General features: G+C 35.9%; 1 protein-coding gene and 2 long non-coding RNA genes across 12 annotated transcripts in view; 2 read left to right on the top strand and 1 right to left on the bottom strand.

Moving 5' to 3' along the window:
* The window catches only part of LOC126875458 (uncharacterized), a 143,506-nt gene extending 116,590 nt beyond the window's left edge, over window positions 1-26,916 (top strand). For 5 of the 6 annotated variants that reach the window (XR_007693459.1, XR_007693460.1, XR_007693457.1 and 2 more), the window contains one exon: window positions 26,267-26,916. This is a non-coding gene — a long non-coding RNA (uncharacterized LOC126875458). Of the gene's footprint in view, window positions 1-25,984; window positions 26,054-26,266 lie in introns of all 6 variants that reach the window. The other variant, XR_007693456.1, reaches the window with a different exon arrangement.
* Window positions 1-27,834, bottom strand: part of LOC126875450 (tyrosine-protein kinase Btk29A-like) — a 216,335-nt gene that overhangs the window by 134,266 nt on the left and 54,235 nt on the right. For 3 of the 5 annotated variants that reach the window (XM_050638374.1, XM_050638372.1, XM_050638375.1), the window contains exon 4: window positions 18,249-18,542. In XM_050638374.1, the coding sequence (XP_050494331.1) occupies window positions 18,249-18,542 (294 nt within the window). Of the gene's footprint in view, window positions 1-7,962; window positions 8,165-8,670; window positions 8,961-18,248; window positions 18,543-27,834 lie in introns of those variants that run through there. The other 2 variants (XM_050638373.1, XM_050638371.1) reach the window with 2 other exon arrangements.
* Window positions 12,618-16,461, top strand: LOC126875466 (uncharacterized). Its single transcript, XR_007693471.1, has 3 exons — window positions 12,618-15,321; window positions 15,932-16,132; window positions 16,337-16,461. It is a non-coding gene; the product is annotated as an uncharacterized LOC126875466 (long non-coding RNA).

Here is a 27,834-nt window from a genome sequence, read left to right as displayed (position 1 = left end):
CAGGCAGTATCATAAATCTATGTTCATAAAACTTCTGATTTTTGCCAGCAAACCACTGAATTAAATGTGATTTTATATCATCAGTGTCATTAAAAATTTTACCATTTAAGGAATTCTGCACAGAACGAAATAAATGGTGATCTGAAGGCACAAGGTCAGGGCTATATGGCGGATGTGACAACACATCCTAACCTAGTTCCAATAATTTTTGGCGAGTGAACAAAGATGTGTGGGGCTTTGCATTGTCATACTGGAAAACAACGCTCTTACGTTTCACCAATTCTGGCCGCTTTTCTTGAACTGCATCGCTCAGTTTGGCGAGTCGTTGAACGTACACGTTTCAATTAATCGTTTGGTTTCTTAGTAAAAGTTCAAAGTACAGAATTCCTTTATAATCCCACCAAACTGACAGCATAATCCTTTTTTGGCGAATCTCAGATTTTGGTGTCGTCTGGGCTGGTTCATCTTGCATCACCCACGATCTTTTCCAATTAACGTTGTTATAAACTATCCACTTTTGGTGGCCGGTAATCAGTCGTTTCAGAAATGGATCAATTTCGTTGCGTTTCAGAAGCGAATCGCAGATGCTAATGCGTTGCGTCAAATGAATTTCCTTAAGCTGATGAGGGGGCCATAAATCGAATTTCTTGACAAAGCCAAGCTGTTTTAATTTTTTTTTAATGCATGTACGCGATACATTGAGCTTCTTTGCAATCTCACGCGTTGTGCTATGACGATCTGAATCGATAATGGCCTTGGTATGAGTCTCGTCAACTTCAACTGGACGGCCAGATCGTTGAGCATTTTTCAATGAAAGATTAGCAGAACGAAATTTGGCCACGCAATTTTGACAGTGCCTTTCTTTCAAGGCTTCATTCCCTTATACTGAACATAACCTGTGTGCTTGCGATGCGTTCTTGCCTTTTCGGAAATAATACAATAAAATATGTCTGAAATGTGCATGTTGTTCTTCCATTTTTAAATTGGAATAAAAATGAAATTAAATAACTAATCGATACAATTTTTTTACTAAATTAAAGATGGAAGTCCAAACAAAAAGAAAACAATATAGGTTAGGCGCTTTTAACACGTTGACAAGACAAAAGAATGTGCTAAGGCCACCTATTGACAAAACCTGCAATCACTTAATTGCCAACCCAATAATATATTACTCGGTTTATTATTAAAAGAAAAATGTGTTTCGAAAGAGTTAGATAATTAGGAAAAATATTTAATATACCACAGAATTCAACACATATTTAATGTATGCAACATACGTTTATTTTAACGAAAACGATATATTTTCATGTATCACACCTTGCGGATAGCGAATGTGCTAATATTTTATCTACAAATTTTATGAAACTAACGCTTATGATTTATTCGAGATGGAATAAATTTCACTTGTTGTTTCGATTGATTTTTAGTGTGAAACGATGAAATATCGCGATGGTTCAGAAAATGAATAATTCGCCTGAGTGTCAGGATTCGCTCGACGTTACCCTTTTATAGGAAGTAAAAACGTCGCAGGCACGAACGTTTGACGAATTTCAGCATTAATATTAAAAAGTGACTGTTTCGCATTGGATTATCCAATTATCCGGTCCATCAAGCTGCCGCTGAATTGCCACGTTTCTCGCATAATTCGCAACTTCAACGTTCGCCCGCAGTTTTTCCCCACGTTTTTTCAATCGTCCGTGAAATCTGAATATCGTATTTCGTCCTCCTTCCCCTCATCGGTGGAAATGAAACATCGTTCGGTTTATTCGAATGGTCGTGCACAATCCATTAATTTTACATATTTCTACCGTGACTATATCGTATAGAGGGGAAAAAGGGAGAAAAAGAGGATGGAAAAAAGGCGAGCGAAGGAAAAACGTTTAAAACATTTTTTTCCATACGATTATTCGTATAAATTCTCATCCAACTACAGATGTCTGTCTCACGTTGAAACGAACATTTGACCGACAGTTTTGCACTTTATATACGTCGGTTCATTCGTTACACTTTTCACACAAGCTATTTTTAATTCGCCTAATAAATCAACACATATTGTCGTTGTCGTTGGTGTTGTTGTTATTGTCGTTATTGTTGTTGTTATTGTTGTATTGTTGTTATTGTTATTGTCGCTATTGTCGTCGTTGTCGTCGTTGTTATTGTTGTTGTCGTCATTGTCGTCGTCGTTGTTATTGTTGTTGTCGCCATTGTCGTCGTCGTCGTCGTCGTCGTCGTCGTTGTTGTTGTTGTTATTGTTGTTGTTATTGTTGTTATTGTTGTTATTGTTGTTATTGTTGTTATTGTTGTTATTGTTGTTATTGTTGTTATTGTTGTTATTGTTGTTATTGTTGTTATTGCTGTTATTGCTGTTATTGCTGTTATTGCTGTTATTGCTGTTATTGCTGTTATTGCTGTTATTGCTGTTATTGCTGTTATTGCTGTTATTGCTGTTATTGCTGTTATTGCTGTTATTGCTGTTATTGCTGTTATTGCTGTTATTGCTGTTATTGCTGTTATTGTCGTTATTGTCGTTATTGTTGTTATTGTTGTTGTCGTCATTGTCGTCGTCGTTGTTGTTGTTGTTGTCGTTGTTGCTGTTGTTATTGTTGTTGTTAATATTATTATATCAGTTAAAGCTTAACCAATTAGACGAACGTCTGTACATCGACAAACGCTGATCTGGTTACTCGCTTACGGTTCTCGTGTTTGATGTGAATTGTATTCAACTCGTGTGAACTGTGCAGCTTCCGTTACTATTGGGTTGGCAACTAAATGATTGCGGATTTTGTCATTAGATTGTATTGACAAAATCCGCAATCACTTAGTTGCCAACCCAATATACAGGGTGGTTGGTAACTGGTGGTACAAGCGGAAAGGGCGTGATTCTACGCGAAAAAAGAAGAAGAAAATATAGAATAAAAATTTTTCGTTTGAGGCTTCGTTTTGGAGAAAATCGACTTTGAATTTTCGCTTGGTACGCGTGCACTTTATCACGTCTCGTTATAACGGATCTCACTGTAGATCGTTGTCTCGATAAAAAAATTAAAAAAAAATTTTTTTTTAATTTTATTCTATATTTTCGACTTCTTTTTTCGCGTAGAATCACCCCCTTTCCGCTTGTACCACCAGTTACGAATCACCCTGTATATTAAAACTACTCTTCTTTGCAGAACTTTAGCCTAAAACAGTGAAACATGTATTCTATATTTCTTAAAAGGTTAGTTCGAATTTGATGATACGGATGAACAATTACTATCGATTTCCAGAAATTAAAATCTTTCTCGTTAATAATATTTCATCTCTGTGATCAGTAAAGAAGAGTTAAAAATCGTAAAAGATATTACAAATTTAAAATACCAAAAGTTCTTGTCTTCGTTTAAATTCCAGCTTATTACGAGCAATTCTTCTATCTTTTCTCTTACCACTTTCTCCCAGTAATTTTCAATTTCTCACAGAGGAATTTGTATATTAAGTGCGTTGCTTATAATTTATCACAGAAACGGCACCTTTGTCACAGAAATAAGGATCACAGACACTTTTCTATCCAAGAACCATTTGCACTAGAAAATTGAGCTTCGATTATCAAAGGTTACAACGGCCAATAGAATCGCCAAGTCGTTAAATTCAATCGCGTAAATAAAAAGAATCGTTTTCCAAGGCGATATTCGCGACAGTCTCTCGTTTTATGGTGATCGCGCGAAATCTATATCGCCAGACTCTTTAAAACTTTATTATCCTGCATAAAATCTTATCGAGCTTTCATGGCACGGTTAAAGATTTAATGTCGAATATCGATTCGTCGTTACCTACGTCGGGTAAAAAAGATACGACGGGAAGGGAACTTAGCTGACAGTGTTTCGCCAATGAAATTTCATCCACCTTACGTATGGTGTATAAGAAAACACAGTTTACATGGGAAATCCGCAGCCTGCACCAAGATGACATTTTATTCAATCCTCTGTCGCGATGATTAATTTCGGCCGATATTGCCATTCGAAATAGCCGATGAAATTGCGAAAGTGTTGGAGAATCGTTTCGCGAAAATTGGATACCTCCATGTACACGATAACTGCGATCCCTTTTTTAACGCAATTTTTAAACGCTTTGTGAGTTTACTATTTCAAAAGTTACATATTTCTGAAGTTATAATTATTTGCATCTCCTACAAATTTCAATAAATTCATGCGACTATTTTTTTACAATATTGTTTTATTAGTGTTGGATAATTGTTTTGCGGAAATTGGATACCTCCACGTACACGATAACTGCGATCCTTTTTTCAACGCAATTTTTAAACGCTTTGTGAGTTTACTATTTCAAAAGTTACATATTTCTGAAGATATGATTATTTGCATTTCCTACAAATTGCTATAAATTCATGCGACTATTTTTTTACGATATTATTCTTACATCGTAGCGACATATCTATTGTAGATAATTCACTGAATATTTTAGTTTCAAGTTAAAGTTAAAATTCGCGATTCCGTTCTCCAACTGTTACAAAAAATATATTATCTTCAGAATTGAAAGAAAATTCTAATTAACATATTGTTGACAGGTCACAAGGTAACTCGTGTTTTAATGGCCAACCAAAATCAAGAGTATTTCTTGTGGGCAACTTCACAACACTTACACCTCAAATCAAATTGTGAAATTTGGAAAACTTGGAAAATGATACTGTATCAGGAGATAGTGAATCTGATATTAGACCACAAAAATATCATTAAACCTACGTGTATATTACAATACAATAAGCACATGTGTTACGACCGCTCGCGACAAGACGCGATCGCGAGGAAACGCGTCAGCAGAGGCGTAAATTCTCGCTACGATCCTGATAATCGACACCGCGAACCAGTCGATCCCCTGTTTCGATTAGGATAACGGAGGTAGTTCAAATGAATGTAACACTGAATTAACAGGGTTAATATAAGCTTCTATTTTTAACAATATTTAAAATCATAATGAACACGTTACAAATGATTTAACGATGATACAACTAGTTTATTATTATAATTCGACTCGACTTTATAATATTTCTCCACGTACTCGTTTGACTAAGCGAACTTGATTTTATTTCTCTGAACCTCTCGATGCATTCGGTTTGAATCCTCGTATGCCACTGACTGCCCTTCGACTTTTTCCTTTGTCTTCTCTTGGAAACAACCCCCACCACGTTCGAGTCTCGCAACCGTTCGCGCCTATGATCACGTATGCCACTTTTTTGTGTAGGTAAAATAACGGACCGAAGGCGAATCGATGTTTTCTAGAACTCGCTGCTCGACGACAACTATGCGCCTATCGCTACTTTGTGTATATTCGCTGGTCATGTAAGACGATCTGTCTGCGACACTGTAGTACCAAGGGAGACGGCCTATAGTAAGCCTCGGGGCGTAACAACGTGAAAGGCGTAGATCGTGCAGATCAGTATTTGATGAACAGCAGTATTTTACGAAAAACTTTAAAGTGGTCCAGAAAATTAGCATTTTTTCTGATAAACTGCACCTTGTTCGATGCATATAAAATGTACTGTACCTATCTGCCAGAAAATAAAACAAGATACAACAAATTTCTACTGGAAGTAGCTAGAGAATGGATAACTGTGGATTCCAAAGAATGCAGCATCGCACCTGACACTTCTCGAATTTCTAAAACATCTCCTTATTATAGTGATGCATCCTTCAGATATATTTGCAAAAACTGTTGTGTACCATTAACGTAGATGATTGTTACACTGTTTATCATAGGAGAAGGAAATATTAAAAGTTGAATAATAAGTCAAATTTATTAAAGTTTAATTATATTGTTTTACTTGTACATCCAATTACGAAACATTCAGTAAAATGTCCGGTAAACAATGTGTTAACTACGAAGAGATTTAACCAAAAGAAAGGTATTTGTCCCAAGATATTTCTCTCTTCAAATGATTAAATATGCAAAATTGCCTGACAATTGTATCCAAGCTAAAGGAAAACCTGAACGTTTCACTGCATTATTATTCCATTGAGATGGCGGGTGAGTGGACAGAAATTGAGCGAAGCTGTTCGACGGAAAAGCGAGAAAAACAGCGGTGTCCACGCGAAATCTCTAAATCGTCGTTACACATCGAGCATCGTCCCTCGTCGTTCCAAGAGAATCGATTACCATTTAAATGGAGTGTGACTGAGCCCTAACTACATTGTGACCGGTGCCATGTCAGTGTAAATCGAGTCTTAAATTCCGACAGAAAATGTAGCCGTGGGCCGCGTACGCGAAACGCATGCAAATGAACTGCACCGAGTTTCTAGCCGAGTTGCCGACCATTCGTCTGCGGTGTTCCTATTCGAAAAACGAAAGTTTTAACCGGCAAAGCCGGAGGATAGGCGAAACCAGAGAGGGAGATCGTTTATCAAATACTCGAGTACCGGTACCGTGAATGGCAGTCCAAACTTTTTCCATCGGATCCTCTTCAAGCCGACCAACTTCCTCGAAACTTGCCTGTCCAAACACTGTTCACCGATTATTTCGCATCAACCTATGCTAATATCGTGAAAAGCTTGAATTCCAGATGTCGCTAGTATCGTAGTCGTGATATTTCGCGAGATACATTTTGTAGATCGTTTCGGAACATGAAACTCGTAATTATTAGGTGGCTCAATTACATTTTACTATTAAATCAATCAACACGCTCTTTATACGCTTTGTTTACCCTTCCAAGGTCGAATACTTCCAACCTATGAGAAAAATTGTATTTTATTGAATACGAACAATAGAAATATTTTTCGGAGCAATTTCGTGTGTATAACACACTGAAATATAGCGGACCAATTTCATCAAAATTGAATACATTTATCGTGCTTCGTTAATCGATGTCGTATCGAGTTTTAAAAAATTACCTACGAAGAAACTAAATATTCTATGGAATTCCTGCTATCGAATCAAACACTTTGCGTGAGGATATTTCTCGTATTTTAAACGTGGTTATAGAAATGTATTGCGACAGCATAAATTAACCTAAACCAAATGTACGTGTACAATATAATCAGGTTATTGCAGGTACACGATAGGTGGAGATGATGATAGCAGTTGTAAAATATTTAAATTTAATAATAATAGGATTTTTCATTGGGCTTATATAGAATGCTAGATTGAATTTGACACTTTGACTACCACGTGGGTCATATATCACCCGCCACGGTTTCTCCTGTGACGCCATATTGGTCATTGGTGACCGGAGCGCCGCAACTTCTTACAATTGTAAAAATGGAATGAAAATTGACAGTTAAGGCAGTTTGAATATAACCGATAAATAGAAGATACTTTAAAATAGAAAGTGCCCCATTGAACAATTAAACATTTTTATTAGAACATCAATAAAAAAAATGAGAACAAATGTTTCGTATAACGATGCACTGTGTTGAAACACTTTAAACATAAATGTGGCTCATCGATACAATTTGGACGATAGGTGGTCACCTCTTTGATCCGATTCTTAGCAATTTTTTGATCCTAACTGTTTAACATTTTTTTTATACCACTCTCTGCAAAATTTTCGTGCCAGGTACGCTTGCCCTTCTTTCTTCTGCGTTTCGTGTCGCAATCTTTGTCGAATAAGTATATTTCACGGCTCTGGTGAATGGCACTGTGTAAGGTGCATAGCGAGTGCCATTCTAAAATCCGATACCTTGATTTTTGTTTTTCTTGCTTGTTTATAGAGTATCATCGCGTTTGAAATTGATGTATTTAATAGTAACTCTGAAGCTAATTTTATATATCACTTGAGGGTTCTTCTATGTGGTAGAATATGTTACGACCCGAGGTTTACTATAGGCCGTGTTCCTAACCGTCTCCCTTGATACTACAGTGTTGCAGACAGATCGTCTTACATGACCGGCGAGATATACACAATGTAGCGATAAGCGCGTAGTTGTCGTAATACAGAAAGAAGTCGAAAATATAGAATAAAAATTTTTGTTTAATTTTTTTTTTTAATTTTTCCATCGAGACAACGATCTACAGTGAGATCCGTTATAACGTACCGCACGCGTACCGAGCGAAAATTCAAAGTCGATTTTCTCGAAAACAAAGCCTCGAACGAAAAATTTTTATTCTATATTTTCGACTTCTTTTTTCGCGTAGAATCACCCCCTTTCCGCTTGTACCACCAGTTACCAACCACCCTGTATATCTGTAAACAAATTTAATGAAAAGACAATTTTGAAACTACGCTATTGAATTGCGAAATTGTTTCCATGAACAAGCATTTCCCTATGCTTTATTTAATGCTAAAATGAAATAAAAGGAGAGAAATTGGTAATATAAAATTCATTCACAACATATTAAATTTGAAATATTGTTATTTTAAAATATGAGCTTAAATTAAACTTGTTACATTTTCCTATTGTAATCTTCCATTAGTGTCGCAAGCACAGGCCAACTTCTCCCATTGCTAGTTATTTTCTCTCACTCGCTATTTTAATTTACATTCACCGGCTGTTTACTTAGTAAACAAAACGAACTGCGGTAGATTTTGAAAGAAAATATACGCTTCCATATCTGGACGAGTAAAAAAAAAGAAACGAATTTTGAGGAAACCTTTTATTACTTTTTTTTTAATTCAATTCGATTTTACCATGAAGAATGTAGCAGTATGATGGAAAAACAACGACAATATAGAACTGTCGCCACTTATCATTCTTCGACGCGTCACTACTTGAAGCTATCCATCGAGGGAGAATGTGGAACGTGGCTTCTTATTTTCTCGGTTCTTCCAACTTCTGCATTCCAGCAAGATACTTCTCGGTATTGCATAACGGGATGCTTTGGAGGCGCGAGATTACGTGGAACTATGAGGCAAAGAAGGAGAACGTCGAGCAAATAAGACTTTGCTTTGCTTCGTTTCACTTTTTTCAACGGTAAAGCCGCTGCTTCGTCATTGGAAAAAAGCATACGAACCGAGGATTCTAACACTGTTGCCACATAACCTAAAACGTATCATCGACCATTATACATTTAATCACCTCCGTTCCATTGCCTTCGAGAAGAACAGATTGCTGTATTTTATTTTCTTTTATCTTCAATTGCAAGAAAGATCGTTCGAAAACTAAGTATTTCAAGAAAAAGATTAAGATGATTAAGAATTCTCGAATGCACTGCTCGAGTATTTAAAATTCTTGGTGTACCAAACAGCATGCTGATCTAATTGCTATGGTCACAAATGGCTTAAAATTGAGACGATTTACAATAGAAGAATTTAAAGAGAATTTAAAGTTATTGAAGGGTCTAAGATGATTAAGAATTTTCGAGTGGAATGCTGAAGTATTTAAAATTCTTTGGTGTACCAGACACCATGCTGATCTAACTGTTATCGTCACAAATGGCTTAGAATTAAGGGGATTTACAATAGAAGAATTTCGCTAATTTCATTACAGATTTTAACACTTAGAATTTGAGTACATTGGGCTGAGAATTCAGCTTCTTATTTTAATCCTAGAACTTTCTGCAGAGACATAATTACGTATAGTTGAAAGTGTATCGATTGTTAAAATTGTCTTGAAATCACGTTGACTGCCGCGTGTGTTTTCAATGAAATCTCCTTCAGGCCACGAGTGCCGCTGTATCAAGCGCACTCTGCTAGATACTCCCACCGATATTTTAGATAACTTAAAATCTCTGCCCTAATTCGTTACAATGTGGAAAAGAAAAATGGAAAACTTATTGCTTAGTGAGTCAAATAGCAGTGAAAAAGAAAGCTTTTACGAGGTTAAACACAAATTCGGATGGTAGCGATGAGGAAGAAATCAGATTTCTTAGAAATAGAAATATAAATAGAATTACATCGTCTAATTCTGATTCGGATATTGATAAGTGCAATCGTGGTGATACTGAACGTGATTTTACAAAAATTTGTCATTGAGGAAGAAAGAAGAACCGAGATACCGAGGAAAGTACAATTCAATTTGGCGAATGGGATGAATTTAATGGTCGGCAGAAGTCATTTTCTTTTCCCGAGACAGACGGCCTCATTAGGCAATTACCTGACGATGTCAATCCATATCATGTGTTTCAGCTGTTCGTCGATGACGAAATAATAAACTTACTTGTATCAGAAAATTGAGACAAGGAAGAATGTAAATATTAGAAGATTTAGAGAATTATTAGCTGCAAAATTATTAGGGTTGTCTGAAAATACAAAAAATCCTTGTCTTCGACGGAGTCAGCATAATATCGCCGTCCGGAAAAATGATTCCGGAAGAAGCATTAGACGCGCATGCAAACTATGTTATGCGGATAAAAAACGTCGAACGGACCGATCAAAGACACGGAAGAATTTAAAGAAAACAGCAACTTATTGTCCAAACTGTTCCGATCAAACTCAGCTTTGTATAGAATGCTTCAAAATTTTACATTCTAAATAATTTTCTTAATAAACCATTTTCGTATTACTTGTATAACAATTCAATAGTTTTATTACTTCTTGTGGAATATCTTTTCAAATACCTACGACGATCCTTCGCAAGCAGTCAAATAAGAGTCACCCGAATACGGGTGACGCAGCAGCATCAGAAACTTTGCTGTCACCCGTATATGGGTGACACGCCCCTGTCAAAAGCTTTGCTGTCATCCAAATGCGGGTGACGCGGTCTCACCAGAAACTTTCGCCGTCACCCAAATGTGGGTGACACCCGCTGCCGGGGGCTTTGCTGTCGTCCGAATGCGGTTGGGGCGGCCCTATCAGGAACTTTGCTGTCACCCGAATATGGGTGACACGCCAGTCAACGTGTTATAAAAGACAGAAACGTGATTTACTATGTTTAGAAAAATAGAATTTCCATTTTTTAATGACTGACTCGGTAAAGTGCCGAGTTGCGTGTTTCTGAGTGGATGAAATTTGAACACTTTGATGATTCAACACTGATAATCAGTTGGTTATCTACCGTAGCTGGTCATCATCGTCCTATTGGGTTGGCAACTAAGTGATTGCGGATTTTGTCATTACATGGTATAGACAAAATCTGCAATCACTTAGTTGCCAACCCAATGTAATACGTTTAGAACACGTGAACGAAGCACGTGGCTGGATGCACGAATATTCGAAAACGAAGATACACATGGACGTTCCCAGCGCATTTGCAAGCTAATACCCGTGCTAATTTCATTAGACCGATCCAGCAAGTGTTAATGTTACAAACTGGCCAACTTCTAAGGCACGAACGCAGTTGCGAGCAAGGAACTTGTTCGAGGAAGCAACTCGGGGAAAATAATCGGATGAGCTATTCCTTGGAAACGGAACAGCTGTATACCGCGAGAAGTGGAAGATGTTTGTACGCTGGAGCACACTGAAAAATGGTAGCAGGATCAAATGTAAAACGATAACGCGGATCGTAGCCAGAAATTATTAAATTATTAGATTATTGTAGCCATTTCATCGTCGTTAATCTTATATTTTCTTTTCCTTATTTACTGTGACAGATTCACAAATTTCTTTCTTGATGAATTAACACTAGACCTACCACACCAGTCAAATTGACTGGTTTTACAATTTTATTTTCAAATTCCTATTTCATGTTGTACCTTTTTCCGCAATAATGTAATGACTTTCGCAATGATAATTAAAAAAATAATATAATGAATTTTATTTTGCTTTTTATGTATTCAAACTGAAAATAATTTTGTATCAAGGTTACTTATACCAATACCAGTCAAAATGACTGGTACTTGTCAAAGTGTAAAAGGGTCCTGCAATTTGTTTATTGAACCCTAATTAACCAGTTTCCTCGTTTCGTACAACTTGCCACACGTTTTTAAAATTTTTACTGCGTATAATTCGATATGACGATATCAGTTATGAGGAAAATTCCGGATCGATCGCTAGATCGCTAGATGCTTACGCTAGAGATACCACACTAGTCAAAACGACTGGTTCTACAATTTTATAAATGTGTCAACCCTCGTTTAGGGATTATGGTCCCAGATGGATTAATAATACCAAAAATGTACTACATATATTGAGATATGTATAATTTTGTGTGCTACATAGATTGGCCGCGTAGTAGTGACACACGTATGCGAATATGAGTGTGCGGAAGTATGTGTACGCGCGACGTCTCGAAAAACAGATGAATGCAACTGTTCCGTTGGCAGCGTGGTACGGAAGATGGCGAGACAAAGAAAGTGCCGAGACGCGTGCAAATGTATATCGACGAACATCCTAGAAATCGTTTATTAAATAAATCTATAACTATTTTAATTTGAATTTTAAGTGTAACCTTAGTGTTCCTTTACATTTATTTCGGCAATTAAGATCTACGATTCTCAATAACATAACATGGAATTCCTTCTATAAGAAAGTAATAAATCAATAAATATAAAAATATTCTATCATTACGTATTTTTTAAAGGCCAGTCATTTTCACTGGTTTTGGTAGAAATAGTTTCGTGTTAACTATCGGTAGTTCTAGTGTTAAGAGTATTTCAGCTAAAGTTGTGAGTATACAATTTTTTATCAAATTCTACGTGTAACTTTTATAGTATGAAATATTTGTAGTTATATGAAAATACTGTTAATTAACACGAAATTTAATATACCTATGTGTCCCGATTAATTAATATGTGCATAAGTGGTAAATAAATTCAATGAAGCAGAGGTGCTTCCGGCAATTTAATTGAAATTATTTCACAGAAGGATGATATTAATTTAGAAATAAATTAGTTTACGTTTCGTTCAAGTTGAGACAACAAAATTTTACGTATTAATTTCTATCTATGACACAACATTCTTATGTTTGGAAAACGGTCGCCGTATACTTGTCACAGGTTCTGCAACGCTGTGTACACCTGATCGACATTCGCGTCAAAAATTTCAATAGAACGTACCGACACTATCGTTCTATTCATCCCACAACGAACCATCGATAGCCGGTCAATGTCGAATTTTTCTTTCCTCCAAAGCGAGAGAGCAATCTGGTCATCGAATTTTCCACTTTTCACCGAACAAGCCATTGAGCATCTCGCGTTGTTGCAAAAATAATCATTGAATAAATAAACCCATGGTACAGAAAACGTTAAATGTTGTATTTGCGGTTCATCCAGGAGAAGAATATTTTTAGAATATTTATTTTTGTTGAGAATTGTGGATCTTAATAACCGAAATAATGGTATAGGAACACTAAATTTACACTTGGAATTAATATTAGAATAATTATATATTTATTTGATGGACGATTTTTAAGATATTCATGGATACACACTTGCACGCGTCTCAGCACTTTCCTCCATAGCCGACTGTTAACCGACTGAACACAGTTTACATTCATCTGTTTTCGAAACGCCGCGACACACATACTTCCACACACTGATATTCGCATACAAGTATCTCTACTATGCATCTAACCCAGTCCAGCACACAAAATTATACATATCTCAATAATTTTAAAATACTTTAGAATATTTAGAATATTTTTAGAATATGTAGCGGCACATGAGTCAGAGAACGATGCGAATCGAAAGCTTATATTGTTGTTTTGCCTCGAGACATTGACACCGCCTTGACGCACGAAACGTAACGCTAAATAAACACCGGACAAAACAATGTTGCCGCTACGTGCAACCGTTGAACAAAGACGAATCTGAATTTTTCGACTATCCCCCGACCAGTATAAATAAACGGACGCGATTGTCACATCAACCACATCTCAATCCACATCAGAGGTCAGGCCGCGCTTCGGAACCGATGGACTGATGATGGAAATAAAGATGTGGCGGCACTCGGCAACAATGTATATCGCCGAAACGAAGTGCCTAATGAGCCATCAATATCCCAACGGTCCTTTCGCCGAATGTTCGAGAGGAGGCGTGCGTGGCAACGGTGGCGGACGCCTAACAAACGCGTGGATGGTGGGGATATTGAGGGGCGACAGAGAAAAAGAATCGGATTCCTCCGAAAGTCAAGTTGTAAGGGCTTCAGTCTTGGAAAGGCACGGCTGGAGTTCGGAAGTAGATTGATCAGTGTGTTAAGAAATAAATTCTCTTTTTTTTTTATTATTACTTTTCATCTTCAATTTCCTTTTCTTTATTTTACGTGACACGATCGCGAGTATATACCCAGTATCTACGAATTATCGATCAATATCTACGAGATATCAGCGATCTAATTAACGAGTCATTAGCGATTTATATTTATATTTTATACGAGCGTATCAACGAATATAGTTTGTATACTAATTATTTTTTTTTAAATATATTTGACGGGTTGCAACAGCAAGTTCTCGTTGTTCTATATTACAATTATCTACAAGTCCTGCGCAAGTACATATAGAATATTTTGGGCTTGCCCTGAAGAAGAAAAAAATGTTCAAGTTTATCCCGAAGATGCGTGTTGGAATGTTGACGGAACCTCGCGATAGATCGCAACTAATAAAAATATGATGGAAGCTCGAAGAACTATGAGAAATGTCGTCTAATCATCGTAAAAGTTTCAAAATGTAAAATTCATGAAATGTACGTCTAGCTGTTCGAACAGACAGATGGAAGAAGAGAAAAATAAAAGAAAGGAGAGAGGAAGAATGCGAGACGCGGAGAGGATCTGTTCGATGCGCCGAGTGGGTCGATGCACGGTGACGGAAAAGGAAAAATAAAATATAAAAAGCCGCGTCAAATGGGTCGGTGCACAATGACAGCATAAAGAGCAAGGCACAACGAATACTATCGCTGTGCATTGACCCGTTTAACTACGCCTGTCGAATTTCATCCCTTATTTTGTATTTGCAGCCCTGTTTATGGTCCTCTGCTTCATGTTCCGTGCTTCAAGAAGAAGAAGAACGTCGAGATGTTACTGTTGATCGTCGACGTAAGATACGACGTCATCGAAGACATCTCGTATGGACAGTTTTCCAAAGAAATAAAGAAGCGAAATATTGTGAAAATGAAAATTTCTTGCATGTTAAAAATTATGCCAATGATATCGTTTCAAATAACTGTTTGATATTTATTAATCCTCTGTACGCTGAATTTTATTTCAATTTCGTTAGCAGCAGCTGTCAAGTGCTTTTTAGTGTTTTATTTGAGATTTACTTTAACTAAAATATAAGAGAATTTAAATAAATAAAGGAAGACAGAAATTTAGTTAGATTCAATTAAACAGTTTTATTCACACTATTGTTGTATTTTGTAATTTTTAAGTGTGTGATATATCTTGGAACAATTTCCAGGATGCAATCACAAAAAAAGGTGGTAAAGAATGTCGAGTGGGGCTCGACAAAGCAGCTCCTGAGATAAAAACTGACGTCGAGTCACACTCGACAGAGAAGTGCAAAGAGTTAATGTAAAGTGTTCCAATTTATCAAAGTATTTGATAATTTAATTAAAATGCAAATGAAGTAACAATTGAATGATCTTTAAGTTAGTTAATCTTCAAATATTTCAATATTGAGTACTCACTCATACTTTTGAGCAATAGTTTAGTAGAAATAATTGTTGAAGAATAGAAAAAAGCTGGTGGCTATTGTAATCCTATTGGGTTGGGTTCTTATTGGGTGTACAAATGTATCAAGGTATTTGACAATTTAATTAAAATGCAAATGAAGTAACAATTGAATGATCTTTAAGTTAGTTAATCTTCAAATATTTCAATATTGGGTACTCACTCATACTTTTGAGCAATAGTATAGTAGAAATAATTGTTGAAGAATAGAAAAAAGCTGGTGGCTATTGTATCCTATTGGGTTGTTCTTATTGGGTGTACAAATGTATCAAGGTATTTGACAATTTAATTAAAATGCAAATGAAGAAACAATTGTACGATCTTTAATTTACTTAATCTTTAAAATATTTCAATATTGAGTACTCATACTTCTGAGCAATAGTTTAGTAGAAACAATTGTTGAAGAATAGAAAAAAGCTGGTGGCTATTGTAATCCTATTGGGTTGTTCTTATTGGGTGTACAAATGTATCAAGGTATTTGACAATTTAATTAAAATGCCAATGAAGTAACAAGTGAATGATCTTTAAGTTAGTTAATCTTTAAAATATTGCAATATTGAGTACTCATACTTTTGAGCAATAGTTTAGTAGAAATAATTGTTGAAGAATAGAAAAAGGCTGGTGACTATTGTAATCCTATTGGGTTGTTCTTATTGGGTGTACAAATGTATCAAGGTATTTGACAATTTAATTAAAATGCAAATGAAGTAACAATTGTACGATCTTTAAGTTAGTTAATCTTCAAATATTTCAATATTGAGTACTCACTCATACTTTTGAGCAATAGTATAGTAGAAATAATTGTTGAAGAATAGAAAAAAGCTGGTGGCTATTGTAATCCTATTGGGTTGTCCTTATTGGGTGTACAAATGTATCAAGGTATTTGACAATTTAATTAAAATGTCAATGAAGTAACAATTGTACGATCTTTAATTTACTTAATCTTTAAAATATTTCAATATTGAGTACTCATACTTCTGAGCAATAGTTTAGTAGGAACAATTGTTGAAGAATAGAAAAAAGCTGGTGACTACTGTATCCTATTGGGTTGTTCTTATTGGGTGTACAAATGTATCAAGGTATTTGATAATTTAATTAAAATCCTAATGAAGTAACAATTGTACGATCTTTAATTTACTTAATCTTTAAAATATTTCAATATTGAGTACTCACTCATACTTTTGAGCAATAGTTTAGTAGAAATAATTGTTAAAAAATAGAAAAAGGCTGGTGACTATTGTAATATTAATACTAAAACTATCAACGATCAAAGTATAAAAGTTGCACCAAAGAAATCAAAATGAAAGGTATATGGAAAAATATATAATGCAAGGGAAAGACATTTATACCCATACTTGCAAAAAAAAAAATCATTAAAATCACAAATTGTAGCGTGGCAAATTTATAAAATTCCTACGAAAACCTACGAATTGACCATTTCGAATATCTCGGTGTTTTCAATATAGTTAATTAAATATATCTCCATAAAAAATAAAAACAATGTTACATTTCGATGCAGTCTTTAAAAAAAAAAAAAAAAAAAAAAAAGAGGAAACAGGATAAATCCAACAAACAGGAGAATTTAAATGGAAATTTAATACAAGACTGATCGTTAGACCAATGAAATAACGCAATTTCCTAGTTATTCCATGCAACGTGAGCTCAACAACTGTCAATTCTACTGAAACTGATTGGAATTTCAAAGCCACTAAGGGGTCCTAATGGAATCCGGTATTAACTGACCGGACATTTATGACTAGGGGAGAGTTTGTCTTGGAATTACCGCGACGCTCGCTAATATTTAACTGGAAGGGGGCTGGTGAGTTTCGGTAAGCCCGAAATACGACGCGAAGTCGAACCGGAAGGAAGCAGGCCGCAGATTAAACGGAAAACTAGCGTTGAATTTAACATTGGCCAACTCATGGGATTAATTAAGCTATTAGTCGATTGGTCGAATCTATTTTAAAGCTGGTGAAAAGTAGAATAAAAAAAAGAAAAAAAAAGAAGAAAGTTCATGGAAACAGATTATTATGGAAGAAGAATAGCTTCGTTAACGTCGCGAAGATATCTCGGTGAAACTGTAAGAAAAACTTGAGAGTTGCACTGAAAGATCTTGAAACACGAAATTCATGTCACACGTTCGTCGTCTTTAAAAAAGGTAAAACGCTCGACGTATCAAAGAAATGTGGTGGTTTGCAGGTTTTATCCTCTCTTTGCCAGAGTCAGCAGATAATTTTCTACTGGTTTCTTTGAAACGTAGACCTTGGCAAGCGTGGCGCGAAAGAGTCGCCAGAGTATCAAGTTACAGCATGTATATCTCTAACCTTTGAACTTCTCACTTTAGTTTTCACAATCGTCAGTTCGCTAATTCCTCTATCGATCATCCTATAGCATTCCACGTGCGCCATCATACTTTCATCTTGTTTTACCACGTCCAGGTTACCAACAAAACAAGAAAAATCTATTCTTCATACTTTAACCTTTTAAAGATGGATCGCCTGCAGCCTGTCGTCAACTTAATCCTATGTTACACAATATTGGCAAATACAATTTAAAAATCTTGGAAAAATCCGATTTTGAAACATTCGCGATTCTATCACATTCAAAGTGCGCGCGTTTCTTTTCTAAGCGTCGCACCTGCCCTCTGCTGTTCACGATCGGAACTACCGATGTAGAAGCTTTGGAAATTATTTTTAAAATCTTGCTAAGCAAACAGAACAAGAGAAATAAGAACGTAGATCGTAGAAAAGAAGGAGATACAATAAGGAGAAAAATGAAAGTTGGTACGAACCGATAGTTGAACGGGCCTGCGAGTGAACGATGGGATTGTTGTTCGCCTCTGAGTTGGTCGTCTGTGGTCGATCGGTTATGGCGGCAGTGGTGGCGATGGTGCTTCCGGTGGCCGAGGTGAAGCTCAATGTGGACGTGGAGGACGGGTTCGTTGCGTTTAACGGCTTAGAGGACCAGGAGCTGCAAGTGTCGCAGCCCTCCGCGGAACGTGTGGACAAGCGGCAGCAGGACCAACGCTTTCCACTCCACAGTCCGGCGTGGTAACGACCGCTTAGGCCAGGATTCTCGCTGCACACTGTGAACAGACCAACGAACCGTCGAATTAGATATTTTATTAACAAATTAGAATATTAGTTTTATTAATAAATTGATTATAAATCGTTAGTTATAAAGCTTACTTTATGACTAGATATGTTCTATTCCTATGTTTCTTTTAATAATTTAATCAATAAAAAGCCTTTAACATTTTAAATGCCGCGCCGAAATCACATGTTTCGCTGAGGGCGCCACAGTGTTTTAAGACAGTGCACCGTTAGATGGAACATCTGTTCTCATTTTTTTTTTTTATTGATGTTTTAATAAAAATGTTTAATTGTTTAATGTGGCACTTTTTATTTTAAAGTATCTTCTATTTATCGGTTGTATTCAAAATGTCATAACTGTCAATTTTCATTAAATTTTTACGATTGTAAGAAGTTGAAGCGCTCCGGTCCCAACGTGGCAGTCAAAATGTTAATAATTAAAGGAAGAATATTTTCATAATTTCTATGAAAAATATACTTGCACCAGAAATTTCTTGCTACTTCTGTATATTTTTTAAAGTCTCTTTCATAATTTATCAATATCATCATGACGGTCCAGTCTTATTACAGTTCTAATGAAATTTCAGAATGTTTCATGTAATACACGTAATTTATTCATAAAAGGTTTCTACGAGTTTCTGGTGAACCACTGTATGTTAAACGCGTGATGTGTGTTTATAATTAATTTGGTTATCCTTCTAATTATTTTTATCCGATCTGAGGTGGTGGTTGGTTGCAGATGTAAGTGCCCAAGAAATACTTTCGATGTTCAACAACAAAGTTTATTTAACAATCAACAGTTAACAAACAACAGTCAACAATCAACAGCCAGCAATCAACACTCAACACTCAACAGCGGAAAGTCAACAGTCAACAGTAAATAGTAAACAGTAAACAGTTGTGGCGGATGAAAAGAGAGTTGTGCGTTTCGTTCCAGGACTACCGGTGGACTCGTCAGTAAGGCTATGCCCGGTAGTCCCTGCCTTAGACGTAGAGGGAGTTTCGCTAGGTGCGGTATTTGTATCAATCGTTCGTATATTCGACCGCTAGCGAGTTAAACAGACTCGTTGTCGTCGTAGCCCTCTAGTGTTGGCGGTTGCTACCAGCGGATCGCCCGGGAGGTGTTGCGCCGCGTTGATGCCTCGACCTGTCGGCGTCCTATTGATACCGATCCGCAACACAGTCAACAGTAAACAGACAACAACCAATTGTAAATAGTAAACAGTCAATAGTAAACAGTAAACAGTAAACAGTCAATAGTCAACAGTAAACAGTCAATAGTAAACAGTGAACAGTAAACAGTCAACAGTCAATAGTAAACTATAAACAATAAACACTAAACAATAAACAGTAAACAGTAAACAGTCAATAGTAAACAGTCAATAGTCAACAGTCAATAGTAAACAGTAAACAGTAAACAGTAAACAGTAAACAGTCAATAGTCAATAGTCAACAGTAAACAGTCAACAGTCAACAGTCAACAGTCAACAGTAAACTATAAACAATAAACACTAAACACTAAACAGTAAACAATAAACAATAAACAGTAAACATTAAACAGTAAACAGTCAATAGTAAACAGTCAATAGTAAACAGTCAACAGTCAACAGTCAACAGTCAACAGTCAACAGTCAACAGTCAACAGTAAACTATAAACAATAAACACTAAACAATAAACAGTAAACAATAAACAGTAAACAGTAAACAGTAAACAGTAAACAGTAAACAGTAAACAGTAAACAGTAAACAGTAAACAGTAAACAGTAAACAGTAAACAGTAAACAGTAAACAGTAAACAGTAAACAGTAAACAGTAAACAGTAAACAGTAAACAGTAAACAGTAAACAGTAAACAGTAAACAGTAAACAGTAAACAGTAAACAGTAAACAGTAAACAGTAAACAGTAAACAGTAAACAGTAAACAGTAAACAGTAAACAGTAAACAGTAAACAGTAAACAGTAAACAGTAAACAGTAAACAGTAAACAGTAAACAGTAAACAGTAAACAGTAAACAGTAAACAGTAAACAGTAAACAGTAAACAGTAAACAGTAAACAGTAAACAGTAAACAGTAAACAGTAAACAGTAAACAGTAAACAGTAAACAGTAAACAGTAAACAGTAAACAGTAAACAGTAAACAGTAAACAGTAAACAGTAAACAGTAAACAGTAAACAGTAAACAGTAAACAGTAAACAGTAAACAGTAAACAGTAAACAGTAAACAGCAAACAGTAAACAGTCAACAGTCAACAGTAAACAGTAAACAGTAAACAATAAACTATAAACAATAAACAATAAACAACAAACAATAAACAAACACGCTTGTCGAATATGTTTGCTTCGCTGTTGCGCTAGACCCTCTGCACTTCGCCGTTACGCTAGACCCTTCGCACTTCGCCGTTACGCTAGACCCTTCTCATTTCGCTATTTGAAACGGAATGAATCTTTTGTCCAAAACCAAACGGATTCTTTTCTTTGTTGCCCCTCGATATCCCCACTACGCACGCGTTTGTTAGATGTCCACGACGATTGCCGCGTATGCATTCTTCCGAATATTCGGCGAAAGGACCATAGGGATATCGATGGTACATTGTGTATGTCAGCCTTACGCTTAGATGGCATAGCGCTTTGTGTGGCGAAGCCGTCGGAAAGTTCCGTCGTCGAGTGTCACTGCAGATCTTCCGATCGTAACGAGAATATCTTAAATTTCATCAAAATATAGATCGTTGTTAATACACGTTATTTCTCGTTTCCATTTAATCCTCGAGTTTTCCCCTGAAATATCGCGAATTGTTTTGTTTATCGAAATAGATAACAAAGGGAAACGCGATATAAAAATTTAGAGACTGCCAACGAGATTAATTGTGGAGATCGTGGATCTGATTGGCAATGAGCATTAAATGAACGCATGCTGCTAGAGATCTGTAGTTCGATTTCCATTTTTAACGAAACAACAACCGAGAGTTTTCAATTTTTCGAATTATTCCTTCGAACGAGAAATGAAAATATACGTCATGATTCTGTCAGAGGAAAAGGGAAACAGAATCCAGTTCGAATCGATGATCATTAGCCTCTAACGAGAGAAGACAAAAAAAACCAAATATCGAAACGCCATTGGTTCACGAGACAGCGTTCGATTTATTCGAGGCGAGCTTTCGCGTCGTGTTGTATTTATTTGGCAAATTATCTATCGCATCCTTTCCCATATTGTTCCTCGCGGAATATCACCGATGAATTTGATAAAAATCATGCTTGCGCTGTTTTATCTACGAATCTGATCAGCGCACACAACCTAACCCCATTCCTCACTTTCGACCACATCGACAAACAACAGCGCCATCAAAGTACCTAGCAACTTCCCATTCGCGGAACTACGTTCCTGGCGAAACTTCTCCTCGCTAGAGAGAAAAAAAAGGATCGACAGAAAAATTTTTCCCCGTTGTCTCACCGTGAAGCTTTCTCGCATTTTGTTGGGGTCGCCAGCGGGAGACACCGCGAACTACAGAAATGCATTCGAGAAGTACGGAGGCGAGCAACATGGCGATAATTAACAGGAATTGGTCTAACCGCTTCCAGTACGAAAACTGTTCCTTTAGACTTTGAAAATTCCTTCTTATACTTTTGCCACTTGGACTTATACTTTTTGTAGGATAGCCATTGTAAGAGTTAGAAAAAATTGTACTACAATTGGGATTTGTAACATCTTAGAAATTTTTTTCTTTTTTTTTTATTATTTATTTATTTACATTTTACAATTTGTCCAGTAGGACATTTGGTAAAATATTATAGCTTAGTGATATAGCAATATAGTGTTACGTTTTGTATGGCTCGTTTTGGTTGCGTTGCCGTTAATTTTTGAATTTAGATTAAATTGTAGTATTGTATGTTATTTAATGCGATTTGAAATTAAACTCCACGTTTCGGCTAACCTGCTATGCGCAGGAGTACTGGCACGGGAGGGGATTAAAGTTGGTGAAAATAAATGTTCGCTTAATCCTGCTATATTATTAGACAAATATTCTTCACAAAAAAAAAATGTTTATTCGTATTCTAATTGGATATTGACAGAATAGTCGTTGAAATTTCGAATGCTCGGAGTTACAATCGTTCGCAATACGTTTCGCTCTTATTAATTACAAGATTTTAATTTCGATAGATTTTCGATAGTTTACAAATTGACAAATACAAACACGTCGATTAACAAGACTAACAAGAATTGGAAACTAATAAAACAAAGAACTAAAAGCTAAAGAACTAAAGGACTAAAGAACCTAAAAGCTGAGAGCAAAACTAAGAGCTAAAGGAATTAAGAGCTGAAAACTAAGGAACTGAAGAATTAAAAAACAAAGGAATTGAGAAATTAAGAGCTAGAGGAATTAAGAATTAATCGCTATGAACAAGAAATTACTTGCCAGGAAATGGGAACTGATCGCCAAGAACCAAGGAGTTAATCACCAAGAACTGAGAAAACTAATCACCCAAAACTGAGGAATTAACTACTCTAAAACTAAGGAATTATTACCGCTTCTTCTATGCCGCTACGCTTATTTATATTTAGGTCTACCGTGGAGGAGTTGTCATGTGACGGGTTATTCCGTGGGGGTTTGACGTTCGAATTTGGTTTATATACAAATTGTTAAAATTTATTTAAATTTCAAATTGGAACGCTCACTCGCGCTATTGGTAGTTTTAGCCTACGTTACGGCGCGTGCGCAGCGCGGGACGTGACAATAGCATGTGGATGGCTACCCCCAGTGGGATACCATCTTCGAATTTGATTGATTTATTTCTTTAGTGTGGTGAGTGTTTGTATGTTAGGTTACGTCCTTTGTGAGATCTGTTGGGTGTTTCCTTTTTAATCTTCTCTTAGAAATTGGTAATAATATGAACACGAGTGTAAATAGTGGACTGAAAATTATAGTGTTATGAGGTTATGGGGACATAACCTAACAAACACGATGATGGTACCCCGCTGGGGGTAGCCACCCACATGTTATATTAGTATACTGCTATAATTATCAAATGTCCTACTGGACAAATTGTAAAATGTAAATAAATAAATAAATAAAAAAAAATGAGATTATGGTTACAGTGGACGCTTATTCGTTCAAAAACATCTGAAGACAGTAAACACATACAAAGGTGTTGAACAGAATTCTTATATGTCATATATGTATCTGTATGTATATATTTGTATAATACGTATATGACATAAAAAGGCATTTCCATTATTTTGTCCAACCTCTGTATATAAATATATTTCATAAAAAATATTATAAAAATAAAAATGGGAAATTTCTGTGTACATAGAATGTTACGTCGGGCGACCGTCTACCTAGACCAGGCCATACTCCGCGGCCCAGCCGGACACCAGATGTCCGCTCATCCTTACGACGTACCCTCAATAGTCTTAAGGGCCCATCATAAATCCCAGTAATTTGCTAGCTAAGGTCCTTCAGACCCAACAAATATCTTTTTTCGGAATCATTTCTAAAGACTATGGTCTACTACGGCTTGACAAGGGAAAGTTAGTTTTTCTCAAGTACGATGCTTCCTACTAGCAACTTTCTATCGAGGGCGGCTAAGACCTTCCTAGTCCACCAACCTTCGTTTATCCAATCAGAAGCAATGTATACTGCCCTCACTTCCTGACCAAAAATGTCATGAACAAATCCGATGGTCCCGTGCGCTAGACATACCCATCGCTAGCTTTCCTCCGACACAGCATCGTCACCCAACCTCGCTGCTCCTACGACCTCAGGAGGGTCAAGTCAACCACTTCTCCTACGACATCAGGAGGATCAAGTCAACCACTTCTCCTACGACATCAGGAGGGTCAAGTCAGCTACTTCTTCTACAGATGCTGGAAAGGTCAGCGTCTAAGTCTAAGCACAACGCTAGAGGAGTATAATTCACATCAACTATCCAAGTCAGTTCTCGGGATCACCGAACATTCACTTCTTCCATTAAGCATCCTCTAGTGCTACGTCCACTAACGTACTAAGTTCAATTATAAGAGCCTTGTTCTAGCGTGCATATCTATCTTACCTTCGGGCGACAAATTGTCATCTGGGAATTATATCTACTCAACAGTGTAACTTAAGTGTTGGAAATAAAACCTTATAATTCTGTGAATCACAGTGTTATACTAACTCAATCACCCCTATTATCTTAACGGAAATCAGGGGATCGATCAACCCGTGGTGTCGATTGCTATAATCGTAACGGGAATTTACGACTCCCGTTGACGTCTCTCCTCGCGATTGCGTCTCCTCGCGATTGGTCGAAAATACATAGAATATTTGATTACGTTTGGTATTGAGTTTATGAGAACGTATGAAAAAGTCGGGATTTTGAGAATTTCAATTTAATTATACAGGGTGATTGGTAACTGGTGGTACAAGCGGAAAGGGGGTGATTCTACGCGAAAAAAGGAGTCGAAAATATAGAATAAAAAATTTTCGTTCGAGGCTTTGTTTTCGAGAAAATCGACTTTGAATTTTCGCTCGGTACGCCTGCACTTTATCACGTCTCGTTATAACGGATCTCACTGTAGATCGTTGTCTCGATGGAAAAATTAAAAAAAAAAAATTTTTTTTCTATATTTTCGACTTCTTTTTTCGCGTAGAATCACCCCCTTTCCGCTTGTACCACCAGTTATCAACCACCCTGTATATTTCAATGCTTGCAAGTATGTTCCTCGGAACCTAACCAAATCTAACCCGGATGTTTCGAGTTTTGCGTGCATGTTGTCAGTTGTACAGTGGGTTGTATCGTGTTCGAAGACAAGAAAATCCACAGACGAATCTCGTGCGGGGAAAATGAGAGGTCAAGAGGAACGATAGAGCGTGTAACAAAGGGGGGGGGGGGCCTAAGAATTAATTAATCCAATTAGCTCGTTAAAATGCGATCCGCGGGAAGAAATAGTAATAATTCCGAGGATTACAATTAGATCCCTTGACCTTGTTTCAGATGGGCGAGCAAGTTGTTGCGTGGAAAGCAACGAATATTAAAATCGAACGTTACCACGGTGGATGGTGTTTTGTATTATCGCGGTAGGAAAATCTCATTTTTAGAGATTAAACTGGCGAAACTAATTATTAAGATTGACACAGAATATGCTGCAAACGTGTTATTTGTAATTAAATAATTGTCTGGAAATGATGCATCAAGTAAATCCAATGCATCAATTAAATCCTCTACTAAAGTAGATAACTGTCATTGTAATAATTTTTAGTTTATTTTTTTAAGATAAAAATCAGAATAATGGTAAATGTTTCATATTTTGTTGAGATTAGCTGATAGAGAAACGAATGGATGAATTTGTAACAGAGAAATATATTGAAATTAGTATAAGTACAAGTATAGTGTATGAGATCAAAATCAAGTAAATTGTTATAGTTATTTATTAATTTAATGTGTGATATTGTTGAGGTTAAGTGATAGAGAAACGACTGGATGAATTTCTAATAGAAAAATATATTGAAACAACTATAAGTACAGGTATAGTGTATAAGGTCAAAATCAAATACACTGTTACCATTATCTATTAATTTAATGTGTGATATTGTTGAGGTTAAGTCATAGAAAAACGACTGGATGAATTTGTAACAGAGAAATATATTGAAATAAGTATAAGTACAAGTATAGTGTATGAGATCAAAATCAAGTAAATTGTTACCATTATCTATTAACTTAATGTGTGGTATTGTTGAGGTTAAGTGATAGAAAAACGACTGGATGAATTTGTAATAGAAAAATATATAGAAATATAAGTACAGGTATAGTGAGATCAAAATCAAGTAAATTGTTATCGTTATTTATTAATTTAATGTGTGATATTGTTGAGGTTAAGTGATAGAGAAACGACTGGATGAATTTGTAATAGAAAAATATATAGAAATATAAGTACAGGTATAGTGAGATCAAAATCAAGTAAATTGTTATCGTTATTTATTAATTTAATGTGTGATATTGTTGAGGTTAAGTGATAGAGAAACGACTGGATGAATTTGTAATAGAAAAATATATAGAAATATAAGTACAGGTATAGTGAGATCAAAATCAAGTAAATTGTTATAATATTTATTAATTTAATGTGTGATATTGTTGAGGTTAAGTGATAGAGAAACGACTGGATGAATTTGTAATAGAAAAATATATAGAAATATAAGTACAGGTATAGTGAGATCAAAATCAAGTAAATTGTTATCGTTATTTATTAATTTAATGTGTGATATTGTTGAGGTTAAGTGATAGAGAAACGACTGGATGAATTTGTAACAGAAAAATATATTGAAATAAGTATAAGTACAGATATAGTGTATGAGATCAAAATTAAATAAATTGTTGTCATTATTTATTAATTTAATTTTGTGATATTGTTGAGGTTAAATGATAGAGAAACGACTGGATGAATTTTTAATAGAAAAATATATAGAAATATAAGTATAGGTATAGTGAGATCAAAGTCAAGTAAATTGTTATCGTTATTTATTAATTTAATGTGTGATATTGTTGAGGTTAAGTGATAGAGAAACGACTTTTTAGATAGAGCTTTTCTTGAAGTAATTACCTCAACACATTTAATAATGAGATGTCAATATACTTCAAATAATTAGATTTCGCTGACTGAATATCATAATGATGCAAAACTGTAATGTCATACAAAATTCGTCATATATTGTTCAAAAATTTAAAACTATGTAAAATGTAAAACTAAAGGGAAACATGAAAGAATTAAGATATGTGACAAAATTCAAGTTCTCAAAATTCTAACCTATACCATTATGATCTTGAGTCTTAACCTAAAAACCAATTACTTGAAAACCCTAAAGACTAAGGAAAAAATTCCCTCTAACTTGAGTCATACTGTGCACTCATACTACAATTTTTGTATTCTACGTAAAACAATCGAGTTTCGAGCAATTCAACTAAAAGAAAGGAAAAAATACGAGTGCGGAAGAACAAGTAGAATGTGCACGCAACGCTATGAAAGCACTGACCCGCGGACATCTTACAGAGGCCGGAAAAACGTTTCGCATCCGCCCTCGAGAGCACGAAACAAGTGGCCGCTCCTCGGAACACGTGAAAGGCTATTCACGGGCTTTTTGCATGCGGCAACGATCGTCTTTCAGAAGATGCAACGTCTCAAACGCACGAGCTCGCGTAAATCGACGCCCTCTATGAAATTGATGTTGCTGGGGTAAAAGAGCCATTCTCATGAATATGATTTACGTAGGTCATTTCGATAATTGAAACTCCTCAAGCGAACTTCCTTTACC

Source organism: Bombus huntii, chromosome 18 (genome assembly GCF_024542735.1).
Source record: "Bombus huntii isolate Logan2020A chromosome 18, iyBomHunt1.1, whole genome shotgun sequence".
NCBI lineage: Eukaryota > Metazoa > Arthropoda > Insecta > Hymenoptera > Apidae > Bombus > Bombus huntii.
The sequence above is the reverse complement of the archived record's forward strand: the minus strand, read 5'-3'. Positions and strand labels throughout refer to the sequence as shown.